A 25,310-nucleotide genomic window follows, 5' to 3' on the forward strand; every position below is an offset into this window, starting at 1 on the left:
TCAAATATATACATACATACATATATATATATATATATATATATATATATATATATAATTTAAAGCATTAAAATTACATAAACTAAAATGAAATGGAATTGTTTTGTTTTGTGGTTTTAAATATATCGTGATAAATAGGGAAATAGTCGTGAATGAAAGAGAGCATAATTATCGGCGTTGAATAAAAGCAAGAAAAGGGGTTCCGATTCCCAGCCATTTTGGTCCCTTTCGTTGACTTTAATCCACAGCCGTTTGATCGTCAACTATTTTCCCTTACATTACGTGGCCTTTTATATACCACATGATTCTTATTTCCTTTATTATTATTATTTTTGCTTTCAATTTCATTTTATAATAAAATTAAAAGTAGCTTTTATTCTCCCCATATTTACCATATGCCATATCTATTTTTATATTAACATGTTCGGGGACCATCTTTTATATAATATATTATTTATAATAATAATTTTTTTTTAAAAAAAAAAAAAAAGAAAAAGAAAAAAAGAAAAAAGGAAAAGCAATTGAATGTTAAATCTATATTTGATTATCAAAATCAATTGAGTAGATAAGGTATATTTGTTTTCTTACTTTTATTTGTTTCCTTTTAGAATCTATGCATTCCCTTTTCTAAATATATCCATTACCCTTTTTTCATAAATACAAACCATCTCATCGCAATGTAATGCAATGAAGTTTGATACCAACAAACAAATGTTTTGTAAGACATCAAAATCTAAGGAAAAAAGAATGGTAGAACTCATATTGTGTTTTAAGTCTTACCTCAAATGTCATGAGCCCTTGTGATTAGATAAAAATATGGTTTTGTAATGATCATTTACTAATTTAACTTTTCGGAACATCAATCACACTGTTACAAATTTTCAAAATTATTTCACAGATGTGGACTGAAGAATGTATAAATTAAACACTCAAACATTATTTTGCCTTCATTTGTCGACCCTTCATCAAGATCCACGACCTGCCTCCATTTCCCATTTTACATCCCCTCTTGGGTCATCCCCTTGTACCTTTATATACATGCATCAGGGTCAACGTTACCTTCGTGAACTCTACATAATATCAACCTTTACGCTATTCTTAACTTCAATGAGTCGACCTTCATGATTTTCGTTGATCTGATCTTTAACTCTTATATATGGTCGAGCCTATAGTTTGGCCTTCATATACCTAGTCAAATAATCTATTTCTTTCATGATGACCAATTAGGACATTATTGATAAGCTGACCATTTAAACATATTTCAAATAAAATTTGTAACAAATAACCGTACCTACATTATTCGTGAAAAATGGTCATAAAAGAAAAAGAAAATTAGGTCCATAAAAAAACTTACAAATTTTATCACGAGCGTCATAATATGCCAACTTGAGTATATCCATAAATCATACATCTTCGATAAAAAATATCAAAAGTTCAAATATTTGTATTACGTACTTGTACTATTTTTACTCTCACCCACTTTTTTGTTTTTCAAACAAACCAGGAGTTTCTCACTTAAGAATCATGATTGTGGCGAACTATCACTACTATCATCCGAACATTATTATGCAAAACAAAAAAAAATTAATAATCACATGTTCAAATAAAACCTAAAATATGCAATAATGGGACACTTTAAGAAAGTTTTTGGAGATTAATCCATTATTATTATTGTTCCGTACAATTATCATACTTCTAAAACTAGATTTATAATTTAACAATTTTTGTATGTATAGAAATAATATGGCATAATCAAAGTGTCACTTCAACTCTTTGTCTAATGTCTCACAAGTTCTTAGTTATATCCAGTAACACAAATAGTCATTTCTTTTCCTATGTGTCATTTTAGATGTAAATTTCAAATATTAAAAGTGGCCTAGAAAATAAAAACACACACACTGTTTAAGTTTGATAAATGAATATTTTATATTTTTCAAAACAATTAATATTTATATTATTTATATATATCATGTTGTATTTAGATTACTAACTTAAGTTTTGTTGCTTTTTTTTTATATATATATATATATATATATATTTGTAGACTCTTTTACGATATAATAAAATATCAAATTATTCTTGAGTAGATGTCAAACCTATCAGAATAACGAAAATGTTGACATGCCAAAGTTAATACTTAATACCATAGATAGAGCTACGATATGACAATTTTTAAGATGTAATTTTATTTAAATTCTTTAAATAAAAATTATTCTAAATAAATAAACTAGCTTTTCCAAGTTATTGCAAATACCTCACTATTTTTTCAAAATGATTTTAGTTAGTTTATCTTTTGTCTTAATCTATGTTGTCACGTAATTTCTTCACTTTATCTATGATTTGACATTTATATCGAAATAAAAGATGACTTAACATTTTTATTATATCGAAAAAAATATGCCTAAAACATAAAAACTAATAAACTAAAGGTCACCAAATATAAAAAATAATATAGACAATACAACAAATATGAGACCATAAAACTTAGAACTATCCTTTCGTAATATATTTTTCAATAGTTATATGGAGTAATGCTGTGAAGAAAAGATCATGAATGTCATTTTACCAAATTAATAAAAAGAAAAATCATAGTTAAGTTTTCACCATGAAATTTGCTACAACACATTGTCTTTGTCAATAAATGACCAATGAATTTGATATTTTTTGGAAATATATGGACATTAAAACACTGAAAATGCTATATAATGATGCTTTTATATTAACATTGTGTCATTGTCACAAATTATAACAACAACAACAACAATAATAATAATAATAATGGCCATGCCAGTTTTTATGATGAGAATTACTTATCATACCAATTTTTTTTATTATTTTTTTTTTACTTGGAAGAATAATTTTTCCAAAATTAATTATTTAAAATTCGAAACAAAGAATTGGGGAATCGAGGACTAAAAAGAAATAAAGTATGAAATTAGGGAAAGAAAAGAAGGTGAGAGAAAGTATGAGGAGGAATGATGAAATGTTAGGACTGGGAGGGGGTTAACACGTTTCGTAAAAGGGAGGGGGACACGTGTGAGAAGGATAGTTGAGGAGGGCAAGAGGGGGGGTTTGGGGTTAATGACGTGTACGATCTTATCTAACTTTTGCGGTTTATTAAAACGCTCCGTATCTCACGCGTTGTACCCCATATTCTGACCCCTCCAATGCCCCCTCGCCACGTGGGATATCTGGCGCTTTCTTTGCTCGTGATTCTATCATATCCTTACCAACCATGATGCACCTTCTTATTGCTCTTTCCCTTTTTCTTCTTCCTCAATTATTGAATCTTTTCTTTTTTTCATCTACCAATATCATACTTTGCATTTACCAATATTTCTTACATTTTTCAATTCCTTCCAAATCCAAAAATACTTTGAAATTATCTATAAAATATAACCAATTTTATCAAAATCATTATGAGATTTTTACACAAATAATTTGAATTTGAATTTTATTTGAATTTTTCTTTTCTATAGTGATACAAAGATGACACTTTTGAAAAAAGAAAAACAAAGTTCATTATTATTAACAAATTTAAGAGTTTATTTTGAATACTCCAATGTACCCAATTATCAAAATTTTAACTAAAATTTCTTAGTATGTTTTATGATTATTCTAGTTAAGACAAAATCGTTTTCTGAGATTTTTTTAGAAAAAAAAAACTTACTTTTTATAGAAAAGACTACTAACAAATAAAATTTTTCATATAAAGTATAAATATTTTGTTAATTTTATATAAATCAAAATATTTATATATGAAATATCGTTGTGAAATTTGTAAATACTTTTTTTTTTTCTTTTTTCCTTTAGAAGAGTTCGTACTAAAATATTGTTTTGATGGCAATACTCGAGATTTTAGTATTTTACTAAATAGTTTTCAACTACATATTTAATAGCCATTAAAAAGAATTATTATTATTGTTATTTTGTTTTGTAAACTTTGCATATTTAGTGGAATGTTAAATATATATTATCCATAAATTTATTAAGATATTGTTTGCCAAAAGTTTTCTGTCGTTATCTCAAGCATCAAACATGTTTTAAATTTTATAAACATTCAATGTGTTTATAATAATATAATGTATCATAGTATATTTTTATACAAAAAAAAAAATAATAATAATACATCCGTAGTTAAGTTTCATTGAACAAATTTAATTTCTAACTTAAATATACGTCGTTGAACTTATAAAACGTGGTTGAATTTGATGTTAAGATTATGAATTTAACTAACAACTACTTGATTTACTTTATTAAGATGATTATGAATGTGGTTGACGAAATTTGGACATGGGTGAATTGAATTGATTTGATACTATTTTTTTTCTTTTTATCGTCATGTGTATTGCACAACTAATTTTATTAATTTTTTATTAGGTAAATTGTCAAAAGTGGCAAAATAAACAAACTATTTATACTTTACTATAAAAATCAAGTATAATAAATTTTTGTACGATTTTTTTTTGTCATAAAATGTAAATAGTTTGTATTTTTTTATTATTCTTGATAATTTTTTTTTATTTCCAAAGATTTTAAGTGAGAATTAATAATGTAAAATTTGGAAACTTAGTTATTTCGTTTGCTCACATGAGGTGGAGTTTAATGAATTTCCTTTAAAAACAACTTACTTAGATTCATTTTTTCCATTTCAAAATGTATTGCAACCATATTTTTAATTGATTCAAAACCAGTTTCTATCAAATGAAATTTAAATATTAAATCAATCTTGAGTACATTAAAGAGATGTGTATCACAGTGACATTGAGATTAAAAAAAATTTAGAACAAAATTGTTCTGACTTTTTCTCTTTCTACGTTAAACAAAAAAATTAGTCACAAACTTTCAATTCTACGCCTATTTAATCAATAAACTTAAAAGGAAAAAAAACGAAGTGTCTATTTAAGTTTTAACTATTATTATCATTATTGCTTTGTCCTAAATTAAATACATACCATAAAATCAAGATTTCTTATCAATTAAGTCATTATATTTCATACTATTTAAACCCTTAAATTTTTATAAAATCGAGTCGATTTAGGACTCTTATTAATTTTAAAACCGGTCCATGATTGCAACTAATAACGAGTTTTATAATTATTTAAATTGTGTGTTAATAATAAATCCCCGAAATTTTCCATTTACATCTAACAAATTCTTCATTTTAAAAAAATAGCATAGAAAGAAAAATCCAATGTTCAAGAAATATATTAAAAAGTTAAATATAAAGAATTCGATTTGATCGACACCGAACGGTCTTGTGGCGGTGTGGCCTAGAGGATGGCCATTGAAACAATGGCTGACCCTACGGTTGCAAGTTCGAGTCCAAGTAGGTAGAGAGAGAAGGATGAGAAATTGAGATGAAGATCGGCTAAGAAATATTTAGGTATTTCAAAATACCTTTTTAATCCTTTTCTTTTTCTTGCTTTTTCAATTTTCCCCTTATACATTATTCTAATTAAATAAATCATAATATAAATTTTAGATTTGAGATGTTGAGATCACCCAACGGTTTCGTAGCATAATGGTTAAGAGTTTGGATTCAAAATTTGATCCAATCCCTGAGGTTATGAGTTCGAAACTCAGTAGGTGAAGAAGAAGAAGAAGATGAGATGATGAATTTAAATAGTATTGTTTAAGGTATTCTATAATACCTTTTTTTTTTTCTCTTTCTTTATGAATTAAATATTATTATAAGATAAATAAGCTATAAAAGTGAGTTAATCAAATGTATTAATTCTTAATCTTTTATTGTAATTGTATTATAGTTAAATGTAGACAAAAATGTCCCTACCCTACCTAAATCTTTTTTTTTTTTTCTAGTTTGTAACCAATTAAATCAAAGCTTAAAAAGATGGATCATTTTGAGGGAGGGGAGAAAGTCAAATTTATGTGACAAACCTTAATTTGAAAAAGAGCATATAGCAAAATTTGTCTTAATTAATTAAACTTATAGGACCAAATACATATAGCTACGTAACAACATTAAATAATAATAATAATAATAATAATAATAATAAGAAGAAGAAGAAGAAGAAGAAACAATACTACTCATCAAATGATAAAATGATATTTATATATTGAAAACAAAATTAATGAATCAAACATGCATGTTCATATATCTTGATAAGCAAGCCATATTTTATCATTTAAAGTGGACATTAAGAAGATGGAGACTGCCAGAAATAAAATTGAATTTGAAAGTTCCTTTTAAGATAATGGTTTACATCAATTTTTAGTTACCAAAATATATTGTTTATTACTCTTTACAAATTCTACATAATTCGTATTTTTAAAAATAGTGCTATGTATTTGATAAGCTAATTGGTTTCTCATTTTTATGTTAACTTGATTCATTTGTCGTATACATATCCATCATTGAATTTTTCTATTAAAAAACCATGTCTTAGATGGATTTTACATTCATCGTAATTTATTTAACTTTTGTTTCAACTATTATATGATTATAAATACAATGTGGTGGTGAACATGTTAATAGAAGATTTGGAGCCTTTTTAAAAAATATTTGAAATTTCAAAGGAAGTTGAAAAATATAAAACAAAAGATGAAAAAGTTTCAAAGGTATTGAAAATTAATGTAATTGAAACGGTAACCTACGTTTCGTATTTATTTACTACTTATAATTTAATAAAATTATTTAAAAGGTTGCACAATAAAATCTTTTTTTTCCCTCACTCTTTTACTCTTCTAATAATTAATGAATGCATATAAAATCTAAAGTTTAGTTTAATCTCACAAACTTATAGATGTAAGATTAAAAAAAATTGAGTTTGTGCAATTTATTAATTTTATTTTATTTTTCTTTTTTAGGTTTGGCTCAATTTTACATCGACCATTTGACAAAAACTCAAGAACAAATGATACTATTTGTTGAAATTTATCTTTCTACCAGACAATTATATATTGCAAATGAACTTTAAAGAGAGATCTCAATACAAACATCAAAGTTTTTGTTAAATTCAAAAGTTGGAAATTTAACCTTTTTTTTTTTTTTTTTTTTTTTTTTTGTTGTTGTGCAAATTAGGTTATTAAGTGTGACCATTTCAATTGTAATTGACATAATTCACTTCCTCCTTTGAGATCGAATGTTTATCGTCTATCTCCATGATTATTGTATTAAAAATGTATTAATTTAATAAAACTAATATTTTCTTTAATTACCGTATTATGTTTGTTTAAGTTCTTCCTCAATTCAACATTATTTTGTCTATATCAAATAGAAGATTCTAATAATGATCGCTAGCAAATGCATATATTAACTATGTTGCATTCGTTATCATAAGATAGGAAGAGTTAGCGATGGAGACTCATGGACATATACATGTATATGTATAATATGTGTGATAGGTTTATGTGATGATAAATGTAATTTGTGACATTGGTGGTAGCAAATGTTGTTTCAAATTACCATTCTTTGGGCCTAAGTGGGCTCTTGTTTGGTCCAAAACTAAAAATCAGTTAAGGTCCATATAAGAGCTCCAAACTCATTAATCACTCGACTATGTTTGGGTCATGAGAACTACTCAAAGGGACAACCATTGGGCTTAAAGGCCCAAACATTGTTCTGACTTTCTTCATGTCTAACATCCACAATAATTTCCCTCATTTGTTATTTCTCAATTCAAATTATATCAACAATTTAAAGTACTACGCAAATGTTTGAGTTTGTTGTTAAAAATTTAAGGGGAAAAAAAATCATTTCTGACTCTCCATATTTTTTTACTGTTTTTCAAGTGAGGTCGACTTTTGATAATACCAAGCGTCCAACATCTAATCTCGAAGTCAATAATTATACCAACCATTTTATTTTAATGGATTTTTGGTTTTTTATGTCACATTAAATTAACTTTAGTCCACTTGGTGAGATTATGGCTATTTAATTAATCTACTTATTTGATTTAGTTTTTTTTTTTTTTTTTTTTTTTTAAGTTTAAATAAAACTTTTAAAACAAAATCAATAAAGTTTGTGGTTCAAAATTTTGCAATTTATTATACCCCAACCAATCACTTTCCCTTCCCATGTAGTTTTTTTCTGAAGGGATTCTGCATTTACCTTATCACTATGTCAAAATCAACCACCTATACTTTTGTTTTTGAACTTTAGTCAATCTCGAATGATTAATGCAATACCCATATTAGTTAAACATCTACATTATTAACACAATCTAAATTATTGCCATCTTATTAACAACTCCATATTATATGGTATAGTTAAGTATATGCAACTTTCAAAGTGAAAACTACATGAAAAAAAAAGTATTAAGTATTGTGTCAAAAGTCGATTACCGTTGAATTATTTCATAGTTATATTAAGTGAATTTAATTATCCTATCTATATATTCTTTTTATTCGATCATAAATGTGTGTTAGTAAGCCTAAATGATCATATTGATTGATGCTTGAAGATTTTACAAAACTCTAGCTATGATAAGATTAATTTAATCTAAGGTTATGGTTACCCTATAAAATGATTTTAATGGTTGGGTTGGGTGGATAAAAAAATCCATCCACTGCTTGGTTCACCAATAACTAAAGAGGTACTACATTATTTTTGTCAATTCGACGCTTAAAAAAAAAAAATCTCATGTTTCTTCGTCAACCAAATGACTCTAATTATGTATATTTGAAATGAAGGAGTGGATAGGAACGAGGACGAGGGAATAATTAGTTTAAAGAGAATTCGTTTATTACGTAAAATAGTTGAGTGACACATAGACATGAGTGTAAAATAATAGTTAGGTATACTTCCAAAGTTTGTGTGAAACATTATTATTATTATCATTATCATGGTTATCATCAAAACGATAAAACAAAAACAAAAAATCTTAAAAACGGGTTGACAAAGAAGGAAGGCGTTCAAATTAGAGAACAACCCCACAGTGCGACACGCGGCGCCCTTTGTTCTGTCCCCTACATATTATTCATTTATTGTGTGTTTGTGTTTTGTTTTCTTTCTTTTAGGTCAACCATTGACCTCAATCCCCCATCGGATGGCATCTTCACAATATGAAAACAATAACTTTGGAAACCATTATGAAAAACTATATCAGCTTACATATATCAGTCAAAAGATGACAAATGCATGCAGATAATAGAAGATGGGTATTGTGAATATATATATATATATAGCCATTTTTTGATGATCATCTCAAAGGCGTAGGGGTAGGCCGTAGGGGTAAAGCAAGTATGTTTTGCTTTTGCAACCAAACTAAAAATGTGGGTTTTAAGTCCAAGCTCTTAAAGGACTATAATGATGAGAAGTAAAATGTGAGTTGTGAGATCCATGCTAATTAAACATAGCGGCATCAAAGAAGATATGGATCTTAATTTGATTATTTTAACCACATGCATGGAAATTTGGTGTTGTGTTTAATTTCAAATGAGAATTATTGTTATACTGTTTACTTTATTTAAAATGAGAATTGAAGTCTAACCAAATTATTAGGACATTAATTAATTAAGTTTAACCAGTGAACAAATGTTAGGACATACATTTATAAGATTTTGACTTAATTATATGTTAGTTCACAACCTTTGCAATTTTAACACATTTTCAATATATTGTTTTAATTTGAAGAAGAAAAAAAAACTTGATTTTTAGTATTTATTTTAACAATATTATTTTGACCCAAAAAAAAAAAAAATCTAAACTCATTAGTTGCATATTAACAACGTCTATATATATTTCAACTTTGTCATGTATTAAAAAAAAATAGTTATACTTAGGAACATTTTTTTTATTTTCAACGACAATCCAACCTTCGAGAGTTCTATTCTTGTAAAGACAAACGAAAGATAAATTTCTTTTTCTCTTTTTATAATGTGATAAGGATAGCAGTTGATATCGATGAAGCAGTGCAGCAGTGAAGAGAGTGAATTTTTGATTAACGAAACTAATTAGACCATCAACAAACAGTTTGTGTTTTAATAAATGTAATTGGTTTGGAAGTATTAATTAATGTTGAAACTCAATGATAAAACGTTTGAGAATAATTCATGATTTGAACCGACAAGAAGGGAAATTAGGAGACAAAAATGTGAGTGTTAAGGCCGCAAATTCCTCGTTAATTTTGTATCATATTATTTTGTCATTTCACACAAACCCCATAACCCTTTCTTTCTTTTGTCTTTCATAATTTCCTTTTCTTTTCTTTTCTTTTCTTTTCTTTTCTTTTCTTTTCTTTTTTTGAAAACCCCAAAGAAAAAGAAAAAGAAAAAGAAAAATAAGTAGGGTCCGTTGCACGTGCGGCTGCTCATGCTTAAAAGTCTAAATTATCTTTCAACATAATTATTACCTTTTTTATTATGATTTTATTTCCCCCCCCCCCCCCCCCCTTTCCATTTCTTTTCACTTTCATTTCCACCTTTTCTTTTTCTACCTTTTTTTACTGCTAAAATTTTCTCATTTAAATAATTTTTCTAAAAAACTTTTTGGGTTCATCATTGGAGCCAAAGTATGAAAATGGAAAGTGTTTTTTTTTTTTTCAAGAGTTTAGAATGAAAAGTAATGTATTTTTTATTTGATATATGATGTTAGATTTTTGGTTTAAGATTGAAATGTTTCTAACTATATTGATCATGTGGAATGTTGTATTATTATTATTATTATTATTATTATTATTATAAATGAAATGAGAGTTTTATGAAGTAAATTATTGTATTCATGGATGTGGTTAGTCACGTGCTTTTGTCATATACTTGAAATAATTTTTATTATCTTTTGTCAACTAAATAATAAACAAATGAAAAGAGATGAACTTTTGTAATTAAGGCCCCATTAATTCCATGAGCTTGGGTTTTCTTTATTGATTTTGAAATTAATAATACTCTTTTGTTTTTTGTTTAATTCAAATCGTTTGAATTTCTAGTTCAGTTTTAGAAATATATTTTCTTTTAGTTCTAAAAAAAACTAGAGTGACAAAACATACCAAACTTAGATGAAAGTATGATATTTGTAAGTTTAATTTATCTTTTCAAAAACAAAATAGTTATGATCAAATTGTGTTTTAACTCATGATTGATGTTGTCCACAAAATCGTTTATAAACCATCTAAACAAAAAATTTGAAACATTTAAGTTTCCTTCGATAATAATTTTGCTTTTGAAATTTAAGTTGCTATATACGTTATTTTCACTTCCAAAATTTTAATTTGTTATCTAATTTTTATTAGTGGTTTAAAGAACTAAATAAGATTTTGGAAACTAAACGAAGCGTAACTTTTGAAAGAATAATTGTATTTTTTTGAGTTTGACTAAAAACTTAATTATTGTACTTGAGAAAAATATAAACCGTTATAAGAAATAAAGAAAAAAAACAGGTTTGAATTTAAAAATAAAATCGTTCTCAAATCACGCCCTAAATTTTGATCTAAATTTTCTTTTTTAAAAGCCTTTTTCAAATTCATGGAAAAAGAAAAAAAAAAGGAAAGAAAGACAGAAAGAAAAATTGAAAAAAGTCTTTATTGATAAGGTTTTTTTGTTCTAAATTAATTTTGTGACATTACCTTCTCCCAATTTGTTTGCTAAAGTTTTCAAATTTCTTGAAATACTCATTTACATACATTCTTCTTCATCAAGTTATATAAGGAAAAGAAAATTAAGGTCTCTCATTCAATTTTATCTCTCTATTTCTCTTCAAAATCTTTTTATATGGTCTTATATTATTATTTTTCTATAAAGAAAAGAAAAAAAATTCCAAAAACTATTTTTTTAAATTAAAAAAAAAAAGGAAATAAATTATTTAATCTATGAATCAGCTATCACACATCACATCCAATCTTATCTGTACAACATCACACAACACATTTATTTACTATTTTTATGTTTTAAATTAATTAATTAACTAATTTTCATTATTATTATTTAAACGTACTTGATTACGTCACTTTTTCATCACCTTACCGTATGCAGCCACGTCATTTATGGGTCTTTTAATTTGATTAAATAAATAAATAAAGAAAAGTAATTTCTAGAATGTTGGAAAAACCCTACGTTGTTTCTTCTTCTTTTCCCCTCCTCTTTTGCTTTCTTTGGAGAAATTTGTTGTAGTGTATCAATGGTTTTGTTTATGTGAAATTATATCAAAATGGATTCATCTTAATAAAACTTGAGGTGAGTATTAGACACGTTACTATATTCATCTTATAAACTATATCCTCAATTAGTTATCATAAACTTTGGATCGGATTGAAGAACATCCAACTCCATTACTACACAAAACTAAGAGAAAAGTAAATTATACACAGAGAAGCAATGGAAGAGAAAAAAATGATAATAATAAAATTGAAAAGTTAGATCAAGATAAGAGCAAAAGGAAGAGAGAATCTGATTTTTTTTTTCTTTTTTTTCTTTTTCCTTTCTTCTTTTGAGGAAACAGGAAGGAAGGTTGGTTGAGAGATAATAGATTTAGGGTATTTTTGGGAAGATAGCATTCCATGAATTCCATCGATCATCAATCTCATCACATCACTCCTCTTTTTACAATCAACTTTTTAAATTCTCACTCTAATTTCTTTTTATCCACCTAACATTTCTATTGATGCAACGATACTATTTTTACGTTTGTACGAATTGATACATGTGTGAAAGAGTAAATTAAGTAATTTTAATATGTAGTAGAGTAATCAAATGCTACCGATGTAAATAACAAATAATACACACATATTAACTTTGTTTGAAGTTGTAAATCGTTTATTTATTAATTTTATTTAGATATATATATTTTCAACAGTATTTTTTGTAAGACTAAGATCTCGATATTTAAATCGATATCAACATTTTAAAACTTGCGGTATGAGAAATGAATTGTTTTATTTTTATTATATCGTAGAATAATTTATAAATATTTCAAACTTGTATGTACGTATGTGTGTGTTTAAATTGAAATAAACTTCACTATAGTATTTGCATGTCAAAAAATGGAAAGACAAACAAATAATTAGTTTATTAATGTGAAACAATATCGTAATTAATATATAGGAAATTATTAAGTCTTTTACTTAATTATATTCAAGTTTGACTTAATATTGTTCCCTTCATCTTCTATGGCAGAGATAGAATCAAATTAAATGACAATGACTACACTTTCTTGTATATATATTATATGAATTTGCATGTTTTACTGCCCTTTCTTGAACTTTTAGATGTTTCAATTCGTGATTTACGGACAATCTTTTTAAATCTAAATTATATAGGCGACTAAATGTCATGATGATACAAAAATAAAGAAGAACAAAATCACATTTTTTAAAGGGGTAAATAATTGTCTAATTAGAAAGTATGACGAGTTAGAAGTTTGGTCAATTATTAGATCAAGTATTATGTATGCATTTTCCACAAAATCATTCATATACAACTAGCAAGCAAGTTATTATTGGTTTGATCGTCTGAGTGAGACGTGAAGTAGACAAATAGTTTATTTAATTAATTAATTGTTTTAGTTTCGAATCTTTAACATTTTGATTGATGATATATTAATTAATCAGTTTAACATTTTTGTTTTAGTGTTATAGTGCAAAATATATCTTTTATCACTCTATTTAAAGGGTATTGTCTTCGTACATGCAAATCATTTTTTTTTTTATGTATTGCAATTGCCACAATTGAAATGCATATTTATTTGTTACGTAGTACAAATCAATACTACATGTCGACGAGACATTGAGAAAAAAGCAACAACCTAAAGATGATGCCAAAACATGAGAAGTGTAATAGATTTCTAACTTTTTAATATTGCTTTCCATTGGTTCTTGTTAAATAGAAGCGTTCAAATTTATTAGAAAAATTTCAGAGACGTGTCAAAATCTAAATTAGACAATAAATGTAAATGTATTTGTATAGATAGATTGGCATCCTTGGTCTTTTATAAGTTTTCATGTCTTAGTTCTCTTAATTACGATCAAGTTTTAGAATCTATCTAAGAGGTCTTTTCATGTTAATTAGACCGAATGCTACTCATCAAACTTGGCTTCGACCGGGAAGAACGGAGCGAACTATTCAATCAAAATTTTGAACTCATAATTAACAATTAGGGATATTTCTTTTCTTAAGAAAATTATATTAAAATAATTAAAAAAAAACGTCGAATCCAAACTAATTTAAGAATATAATTAAATTAAAATTTAAAATATTCTCCACATTCCTCTAATTTTCTATTATTTTATTGATCTAAACTAAATCCAACCGTTGGAAAAATTTGATAAGGTGACATTGTAATACACCAAAACAATTGGTGCATCCTTGAACACAATGATGTGTGACACATTTTTAAATTGTACAATTAATAAATTTGTCGTTTATCATCTTGAGAAATTTTCTAGATCTAACTATCATAGTAATATATATATATATATATATATATATATATATATATATATATATTAAAGATAATTAAAAAATTAATTTAAAATTTTAATATTATAAGCTAAAATTGAAAGACTAAATGGATAATTTTAAAAGTAATGTTATTTAAATAAAGAACTAACAAAAGAGAGAAAAAAAAATGAGATGAGATGAGATGTTGATTAATCGGAGGCGTACGCGTGGTGAAGTCCCCGTGGGAGTTTTGAGATAAAATTGAGTCATTGAGTCGAACAAAAATCCAACCATGGTTTAAATCTAACTCTCATACTCATAATTACTTTCATTACTTAACAGCATCATATTAAATTTCTTTTCACAGTTATACATTTCTATTATAATCATCAATTCCATTTATCAATCGTTATATATTATATATATATATATATATATAATAAGTAATAAAATGTTAAATTCGTTTCGAATGAAACATAAATTGTATTTAAAAGCACAAATTCAAATACTAAACTATTGTTAAATTATTAAATACATGTGTTTCGAGTCATTTTCTACAAAATAAAAAAAATTATTTTAACCCTTTCAAAAAATTAACTACAAAACCTAAGAACCAATCTATTTAATTTTAGAAAGAAAAAGATTGTTATAAAATTCTCATACCAATATTTATATTTAATATCAAGTTTTTAATGTACGTACCATAGCATGATATTAAATTTCTATTCACATGTCTAATTTTTTATCATTCATTAAAAAAATATCAAACATACAAAAAAATGACCAAATTTTATTCTCGTGTCATTTTCAAATTTTTAATTACAATTTTCATCTTTCTTTGTAAACTTAATTTTTGAAAACCATTACTGAAATGTGAGGTTGGATTTAGTAATTATTTGTTTTTAGTTTTCGGAAATTACCTCATATTTTACTTTTTTTATTTATTTATTTTTTTTCTTTGTTATATGTTTATTAATATTTAAAAATAAAAAACTAAAAATAAAAAATAAAAAACTATTTTTTTTCCTTAAATTCTCGTATGAATTTGAATCTTTTGCTCAGTAAACATACAAACTATTGTAATAACATTTTGTTAGTGATTCAAATCTTCAAAAATCATTTAAAAACCACTTTAAATGTCTTTAACATTAAAAAACCAATTTCAATGATATAAAAGTTATTTTTGAAATTGTAAAATTAAATATTAATAAATTTTAAACAATTAAAAATATATCTCAAAATATTTTAAACTAGTAAAGCAGAAATAATTTTAACCATTTCAAAAAGAAAATAACAAAAAGAAAAATTGAAATTTCCTTACAAAATACGGTAAAAAGTTAGATTTTTTAAATAATGTATTGTAATACAATTGGAAAGTTGGTAAAAGAATTTGAATTTAAAATCTGTATTGGTAAAAGAATTTGAATTTAAAATCTCTTATAGAAAATATAATATATTTTGAATAAAGTCTGTTGTGATGAAAATCTAAAAATTTAGTTTATTTTATAAATATTTGGATAGATTTTGCATATGTAAAGATGTCACTAAAAGTAAGGGGAGATATATTTAAAAGCAGGGTTAAAAGGGTCCAATTTGAGTGGTGATGTGTATATAGTACGGAACCAAAAAGAAAGAGAAAAAAGAAAAGAAATGCTGACGCGTGTTCTCTTTTGAAACAACGCGTTTTCTCCCTTCCTTCACTACCGCCCTATTTATTCTCCTTCTTCCATTTCCCCCTTTCTTCCTCCTCACTCCATTCTTCCTTCTTCTTCAACCTTCCAATTCCCATCCATCTATGGCTTCCTCCGACAATTTTCCCTCCTTTCTTAACACTTGGTCCATCCGTTCCTCCTTCCAAGACCTATGGCTTCCCGATCCTTTCTCCCGCGAAGCTCAATCCCTCACCAGAGCTCTTCAATCTTCCCTTCTCCCCTCCTCCGATAATAATCCCCACTCCTCCTTCCTCGACCTCATCTCCCCCGATTCCAACGACCCCACTCCCACCGTTTCAGGTATCTCCGCCGGTGCCGCTCCCGAGCTCGACACCCCCCCCTCCTGCTCCCTCCTCCTCCAAGCGACACAGGTCTACGATTCCCCCTACAGCTGGGAAGGTCTCCAAGCGCAAATCTAGAGCTTCCAAGAATCACACCACGTTTATTACGGCGGACCCGGCCAACTTCCGGCAGATGGTACAGCAAGTCACGGGTGTTAGGTTTGGTAACTCCCAAATCCAGATTCCCCCAATTCTTAAACCCGAGCCGCAAAGGGTTAGTGCTCGTTTCGCCGTGTGCGGCGGTGATGGACTTCCGACACTTGATACGTCGGCGTTTTTGCTTAACAACAACCAGCAGCAGCAGCAGAGCTCCGGGAGTGGATCGGAAATCACTCAACCGGGTCCGGTTTCGTTTGGGTCGGAGTTGGAGTTGCCGAATCACGGTCCAATCGGGTCGGATTTTGATACATTTTCGTCTTTTCCCACTCTTGAGTCATGGAAGGCTGTCATCTGATTGGGGGATAATTTTCTTTTCTTTTCTTTTCTTTTCTTTTCTTTTTATTTTTGGAAATTAATATTTAGTTTTTTTTTTTTTTTTTTTTTTTTTTGAGGTAGTAAGATGATGGAATGGACATAAGGTTTTTTCTTTTTTTGGGGGGATGGAAATTAGTGGTGTAATGTAACGGTAAAAATAGTAAAATTATTAATGCCTACTTTTTTTTTTTCCTTTGCAAGGAATTTTAAATTTTTGTTCTTCATTACGCATTGCCTTTGTAGCATTTCGGTTATATTGATACTAATTCATATTTCATACTATCTATCATATCTCAAACTCATACTTATTTATCTCATTTAGTGGAATTAATTGGTATGCACGAGCTCTTTCCAACTTTGTTCCACTTTTTCTAAATTAATTAGGGCTGCAAAACTTTGGCTTTGGCCCCCCTTTGACTAAATTCCAATTTTCCTTTTCTTTAATCAAATTCACACTCGAATGGGGTTAGTTTGTGAAACTCCCCCTTCTATTTTTGAATTCTTCTCGAAGGTTTCCATTTAAGTTTTATTGTATGCAAAGTCATGTGTGATTAAATTTTATGTATTTCTTTTTATTAAAAAAATCTTATTTGAAGGTTGTATTATATATAACGATTGATAACACCATGCTGAGGTAATATTTTCTTTTTCTCTCTTTATTAGTCTTTTTGAAATTTCCACTGTTTTGGTTCATATTTTCAAACTGATGTTTTTTTTTCTCTCTTTTGCATAAAGTTGCTTCATAAAGTAAAGCATGGAGTGTGCATAAGCAATTCCAAATTCTATAATTTTTAAAAAATATACATTTCTAATTGTTTTCATCATGAATGTTCGTGAATTATGGTATTAATTAAACATCTATAATTTTGCAATTGAGATAATTTTTGGAATTTGTAGTAAAAATTTGATAACATGGTATCACATATTGTATTATCATATATATAATGTAACTTTTGGTGTTGATATAGATGATTAATTGATATTTTGATTGCAAAGATAAAAGAATATTTAAGAGTGGAAAGATGAAAAAGTATGGATCGGAAAAGCAAACATTTGGCTTTTTTGCTTCTAGAGAAAAATAAAAGAAAAGAAATGAATGTATCCAAAAACGTCCAATCAAATGTTGTCTCTTTTAACCTTTTTATCTTTAAAGCGTAATTTTTGGAGGAACCAAAAAAGCCCTATCGCTCTCTCTCAATCTCCATCTTTCATTTTGTGTTTTCTAAAGGAATCATATACTTTTAAAGTTTGGATCCTAAATTGTTAATCTCAATGGTATGTGTATACATACACTAATTAGAGATTCAAATATCACCAGTTGAAGTTAAGGTCCGAAACACCCGATATCTCTATCATCTTAAATAGTTGGTTAAACAGAAACATAATTCTCAACAAATCAATATAGAGCAATGTTAGGAAGTGATATGAACTTTACCTTTTATTGACCACTAGATTAGATTTTGAACATGGAGTAGAGTAAAAAAAAAAAAGAACTTACAGTTGATAGTGGATTGTCATGCTCTACATCTACTTGCATTATATATTTAAAAAGGCTATATAACATATGATTGTCTTGCTAAGGTTGAGATTCTAGCAAATGTTCGTTAGTTTTTTTTTTTAATTTTGTTTTATAAAGATGTACAGGGATGAAATAATATTAAAGTTGAAGTGGGGGAGATAAAAAGAGAGATTAAAGCTATAATTTGAGTATTAATTAAATTTTTCTACACAATACCATATGAATACTAATTTGATATTACATGAGTCAAATTCAAAAAGTTGCCAAAAACTTATCCCAAAACTATTGGCTTTTTGTCACGTACCAATGCAAAAAGAGATTCTCTTAAGAATTTTCCCATTATTCACTTTTTAAATTTCCAAAAATATTGTGGGCTTTTCATTAATTAATAATTAATTATTATAAAATACCCCACTTGATCAAATTAATTATCTCTAATTTTCCCTCTTAATTAATTATCATTTCTTTGCATAGTGGAAGATGTTAAAATTTACTATCATTATAAAATCCATACCTTTAAGTAATGTCAATACATGTGATATTTATTAAAACCAACAGGATCATAAGAAAGAGTTAATGTACAAATAATTAATTAAGATAAATATATCATGTGTTGAATCGGAGAAGTCCTTCAACGTCGAATATAAGTATAATACAATTTTTTCTTGTAATATTTGGTTGACTCAAAACATGAAAGTTAACTTAAGTTATAATTTCAATTATCAATTTTTTTTAAAAGGACAAGATCATGTAGTATCGCGTTAATAGAGTTTATGTAATAATTAATTAATCATCTAGGGTACAAAATTTTGTTAATTAATTATTTTATTGCAAGTGCAAATGAGTTCACTCAAAGTCAAAAAGTTAAATTAAATAAATTGGTAGCTAATGTGTTAGGTAGTTGGTGTAGGCTGACTTTGGTCTACATATTACTTCTTTCTTTCTTTTTTTAAGAAAATAAAAATAAACAAATAAACAAATTGCAATATATATATATATATATATATATATATATATATATATATATATATATATATATATATTTGTTGTTTTTGAAGGTTTGAAGAGGTCTAAGGGGCAACCTTGGTAATTTCCCAAGGCACATGGGCTTGCTTCTCATCCTTTGACTATTTGCTTTTTGATTTTCCCAACCTATTATTATTATTATTATTATTATTATTATTATTATTATTATTATTATTATTATTATTATTATTATTATTATTTTAAACCATTTAATTTTTCCATTATTTTTTCCTCATTTTTCAAAAAAAAAAAAAAAGAAAAAAAAAGGAAAGAAAAGAAAAGACTATTGGGTCAATATCAAATTTTATGCTAAAAAGCAAAATAATGTATAATATTAAAATTTTAGTGGTCAAAGTAGAATTATCTTTGATTTTATTGAAAATATTTTAGGGATAGCAAAATTTTAAGTTAGTCCATTTAAATTTTAAATTTCAAAAAAGGAAAAAAAAGAAAACCTTTTATTAGTCCATTTTTTGGGGGCTTTCTTTTTCAACATCCATTTTTGCTTCATCATTGCAATAATTTGTTGTACTATTCTAGCTTCAATTTTGGGTGAATCTATTTTTACTTATACATTCAAAAACCAAATCGAGTTTTGTAGTAATAGGATGGAGTTCAATTCTTTTACCAAAGAAATATACAAAACCATTATAACTATATCATAGATGTTATAAGACTGAGACCATTGACCCATCATAGAACACAAGAATTTAGAATAAAATTTAATAATAAAAAAAGAGATGAATTTAAATAAATGGAAATGAAAAGGAAAGTAAAAGGATATATAGATGTGTGTGTGTGTGTTGGGAGATCACACATATCAAGGGTCCATTGGGCAGCGTCATGTTTAAGGTCAATGTCAAACCGTTTGCAAAGGGACAGCCATACCATACATAATCAAATCATTTAATTAAATAATAACAAAATTCATTATTATGTATACACTTTATATTATAATATAAAGATCTCTTCTTGGACGGAATATTTTTGTGACAGAGACGACACATGTAATAACGTATGGGTAACATGCCATTGTTCATATTGTTAAAATGGTTTTCATAAATATGAGAACAAAACAAAAATTGTGAAGTAATCCAATTGACATACTAAAATGTGAGGGACCAAAGATTTGTGATTAACGAATGATGCCAAAAGAAAAAAGAAAAAAAAAAAGAAAGAAAGAAAACTCTATTTGAAATATATTAGTAGAAAATTGGATTGAATTAAATTAAATTAGTTTAGAAGAAAAAGGAGAAATGGAAGGAAGACTGACCAAGTAAACGGTGGTGTTGCTGTCTATCGCTCTCTGTGGGCCCTAAAACGCACCGCATTGATTGATGCTTTTGATTATATTCTTTTTTCCTTTGCTTCTTCTCTTCATCTTCTTCATTTTATTTATAATATAAACTAAATTCAAGTCTTCAATGGATTGCAATCCAAACCAATTACAGTAAGATTCTTTCTAAAATATACACTCTTATAAAATACAATTAAAAAGAAAAAAGGAATATTATATCCTTATCTCTTACTTTACAACTCATTTAATCAGATTTTCATTATTATTATTAATTATATATATATATATATATATATATATATCAATCAAGATATATAACAATCACCTTCCAAATAATCCGAGTGAAAGTAAAATCAAAGGTAAATTTATAATGTTATACCATTACAACAATATGAAGAAATGGATAATCATATAACAATATCAAATCATTTCACTCCTTACTATATATTTTTTTCTAAAAAATTAATGGGAAATTTTGGTGAATAAAAAAATTGAAATAGAAAGGTTTAGAGCAATCCTATTGGTAAACCTCTCCGCTCCTTATGCCAAAACTTTTCTTCATTCTTAGTGACTTCAAATCATAAGAGTAAGAGTAACCTTTTTGTTGTTTGGGATCACAAACATTAGTGTAATTTCATCTACCCCACCAATTTCTTTTGTTTTTTCTATCTCATTTTTTAATTTTTTTTTTTGTTAAATTAATATAATTACTATTTTAAAATTGATTGAATAAATAAGTAAAAATCTTTAAAAGTGCTTAATAAATTTCATAAAATTTTGATTTTCGTCTTTAATAAGTAAATATTTGACATATTCAACATGTTTATTCTCGATTTATATACAAAATTATAAATTTTTATGTTGTATTAATCACAACATTTAATGTTATAACTAATAGATCATTATTAAAAAAAATGTTACACATGAGGAACCCATTAAATGCACAAATAAAAGTTTAATGTGATAAAGTTTTAAGATGTATATGGAAAAAAAATATAAATTTTAAAAATTTATTATGAAATTTTTATAAATTTAAGGATCTATCTGCTATGAAATTATATTTATTTTTTTAGAGTTTGAATTAAATTCTATTTAAAAGAAAAATATCTTCCAATTATATATTCTCTTAAAAGCTTATTTATGAAAATTTATGAAAAAAGTTTCTAATTTCTATTTAAAAAGTTGAAAGAAAGAAAAAAAAATCAATTTATGTCTTAAAATTTGGAAAATTGTATCTATTTAAAATTTTAACTATATTATATCAATTTAAATTCAGATTTTTCATAGATGCACCAATTTATTAATTCAACATTTAAAAAATTTTACTCATGCTTAAGAATTTAAATGGGATATTTATACCTTTAATTGCATGATAGTTTTTTAAAACTAAAGTTGAATATAACAATGATATAAATTAAAACACTTAATGAAATTTAAAAATTAAATTAATACAATACCTAATTTAGAGTTTACGATCGAAATTTTACTCACAAACATTTAAACAGATATAAAAAACTTATTATAGGTGACTTAAATTAAAACTATAAATATGTAATAAGAACTAAGTTAATGAAAGTTTTTATTTAATTAAACAAACATTATTTATCTTATTTTAATTATAATGATAATGAGACAATAACAAACTAATTAAACAAGTAAAACACCTTTAAAATATTTAATAAATCTCTAAATTTGCATGTGTCATGTCTATTTATTTGGTTTTGAAATTAAATAAATATATAGTAGATTTTTAAACTGCTTGTGGGATAAAATTTTAATCTTTTCAATTTTGTATTAACTAGATCGGAACCTGTTTGATTGAGAATATGAGAAAAAACAAAAATTTAAAAACAGTGGATTCAAGAAATCATATTTGTATTTTATGTTTTAGATATATGTTTGGTGACCAATTTAAATAAATGGATTATAGTTTTAAACAAGATTTAAATGTGTTTCATATTATATATTTATAAATCATAAAATAAATCTTATTTATCTACTAAAATTTAGTTAATTAAGCTATTATTAGTTTATTTACAAATATAGTTTATGTTAAAAAATTTGGTTAAGTTAAAATTTTAGTCTTTGATGCATGGAGTTTAGCTTATAGTTTGATAATACCTCCTTTGTAGTTCTCGATTTGAAAACCTTCCTAAATAGTCTCGAGCAAGGCTATTTTCTATGATTTTTTTAAACAAAAATGGCTAAATTCGAGTTATATATGATACAGTCTAAACTCTACTATTTTAAAACTTCAACAACCAAATTTATAATTTAACCTAAAAATTTATATAATTATTATTTTCTATTATTATATAATTTATAATACATTGTATAATACATATTACATTAAAAAATGAATTGAATTCTTAACGTGATATGTTATATTTCTAAATATTTTTATATCTATAATATAATTCATGTATTTTTTAAATGTAAAATTCAAATTCTAGATACAAATTTTAAAAAATAAAATCTAAATTATCTATCAAATGCATACGTTAAACTTAGTTAATATACATATTTGTTGAATTTTATTTATCATCTTATATTTTTATTAGATTTAAAAGACTAAAAAATCCATTAAGGTTCTATTTCCATAAACGTCTAAGTCTAAACTTAAACTTTTATAAGTAATTAACTAATTAAATAATTTAGACTATATATATATATATATATATAAGGATTATTATGTCGGAAAAAAGATATTTAATTGATTGAATTACGAAAATGAAAGATTTTAAATTACAGAGAGGGGCATTTTAGTAAAGTCAAAAGAAAAATAAAAATTGGTCAAAAATTGCAGGGGCTGTACTTGATTGTACAGTCTCACCCTTTTCTCCTTTTTGACGGATTAGGACCTCCCCTCCACGGTTACCCTCACCCACCATTTTCAACCTTCTTTCTCACCGCCTACTCACTTTACGCCACGTGTTCTCATACATATCAAATAACCTTATCCTCTGCGCTCATCCTCATGATTTTCCTTCCTGGACCCCCCCGTCGTCACTGCTTACCTAAGAGAGAGAGAGAGAGAGAGAGAGAGAGAATTTGAAATCTTTCGTTTCGTCGTAACGAACGGTGAATATATATTTTTTGTAGGGATTTTCTATTTCTTTCTTTTTTTTTTTATTTATTTATTTATTTCTTTATCCTAATAGTCAAATTCGTTGTGTGGGGCCCAGTTCGAAAGATGACGTGTCGAGTGTAGTTTTTGTGTGTCGTTGTCGAGCTGTCACCTCTTCGCCCATGAAGGGAGCACTATTTGCAATTTTTGTTCTTTGATGACATCATACTTGCGTTTTGGTTAGGTCATATATAGATCATATTTTTACTTTTCGATTTTATTAAGAATAGGGAAAATTCTTTTCGATTCTTCTTTCTGTTAAAAGATTTCTTACTCTCAAAAAAAAAAAAAAAAAAAAAAAAGAACAACTCGACTTTCCCTTTATTTTATTATTTTTAATATACTCTACATTTTTAATTTTGTGTTTGATACTTTGGTGGCAAAATCCAGTTAAAGAAAACATTTGGGAGAACGGTGAACGTTTTAGTTAGGAGAAAAGACACTGCTTGCAAAGTAATTAGAATTAGAATAGCGAAATTTGTATGAAGTGTGTCGCACATATGCTACAATAATGTTTAATTATATTAGATTTCTAACCAAAGGTCAGGAAAGTGTAGATAGAGGCTAGACCTAGGGACCATGTTAAGACACCCGATCGAGCTCATGGGACAGTTTGGTGATTCATGGAGGATAATGGACCTCTTAGAAACCAAAGCTTAGCCTCAACCTCAACCATTCAAGATTGTGCAAGTCAATTCATCAGTGAGTTGGATCTTCTTTATTTGCAACAAATCATTAAGTGTTCCCCTTATATAAAGTTGGGAAAGGGTAAGGAGTAGATGAATTAAAATTTTGTACTATAGATGGTAAAATAATGATAAAATGGTTAAGATTTCTATTCATCCATAAATATATATATATATATATATATATATATATATATATATATATATATTTCAATTATATTAAATATTATATTGATATATTCATGAAATAAAGGGATCTCTTTTATTTCCAAATCATGGACCACAAAGGGAAAGGCAACACATCAATGTTTGTCCCAAAAGAGGTAATTTGTCTCATGATTCTACATCTAACAATTTCAATATCTCTTGTGCACCCCTACTAAGCACTTAATTATTTTGTGCCACTTTTCACTTTTTTCCCCTTTTAAATTAACCTTTTAGATCCTTTTTTCTTACATGTCAAGGAGAAGAAATTATAGATTAGCTGTTTAGATGTAGTTTAAACTGTACCGTTCATTTGATATTATGAACATATTTCAAGAGATAAGTTGTGTATGGTTCTTTTTTAAGGTTTTGAGTTTTTATATTAGAATAACCTAATATCATTTTGGGTTATATTTTTCTAAAATATTAGAATGACTAAACTACCCTCAAAGACTTGATAAACTATCCATCATTTTGAATGCATTAGATCGAAAGTTTTGTACTTCGTTAACATAAGTATGGTGATAATCATGAAAACTATATATAAAAAAAAAAACAACAATCTAATCACAAGAAGTTACATTTGCTTT

The 25,310-nt window shown here is 26.5% G+C and overlaps 1 protein-coding gene across 1 annotated transcript; it reads left to right on the forward strand.

The window, feature by feature from the left end:
- The first annotated feature begins 15,687 nt into the window (after positions 1 to 15,687).
- Positions 15,688 to 17,072, forward strand: LOC103486862 (calmodulin-binding protein 25). The gene is made up of 2 exons (XM_008444995.3): positions 15,688 to 15,710; positions 15,950 to 17,072. Exons 1-2 carry the CDS (start codon positions 15,688 to 15,690, stop codon positions 16,839 to 16,841), a joined length of 915 nt encoding a protein of 304 aa, XP_008443217.2. The 3' UTR covers positions 16,842 to 17,072.
- The last annotated feature ends 8,238 nt before the right edge of the window (positions 17,073 to 25,310 follow it).

This window comes from Cucumis melo, chromosome 4 (genome assembly GCF_025177605.1).
Source record: "Cucumis melo cultivar AY chromosome 4, USDA_Cmelo_AY_1.0, whole genome shotgun sequence".
In the NCBI taxonomy this organism is placed as follows: Eukaryota; Viridiplantae; Streptophyta; class Magnoliopsida; order Cucurbitales; family Cucurbitaceae; genus Cucumis; species Cucumis melo.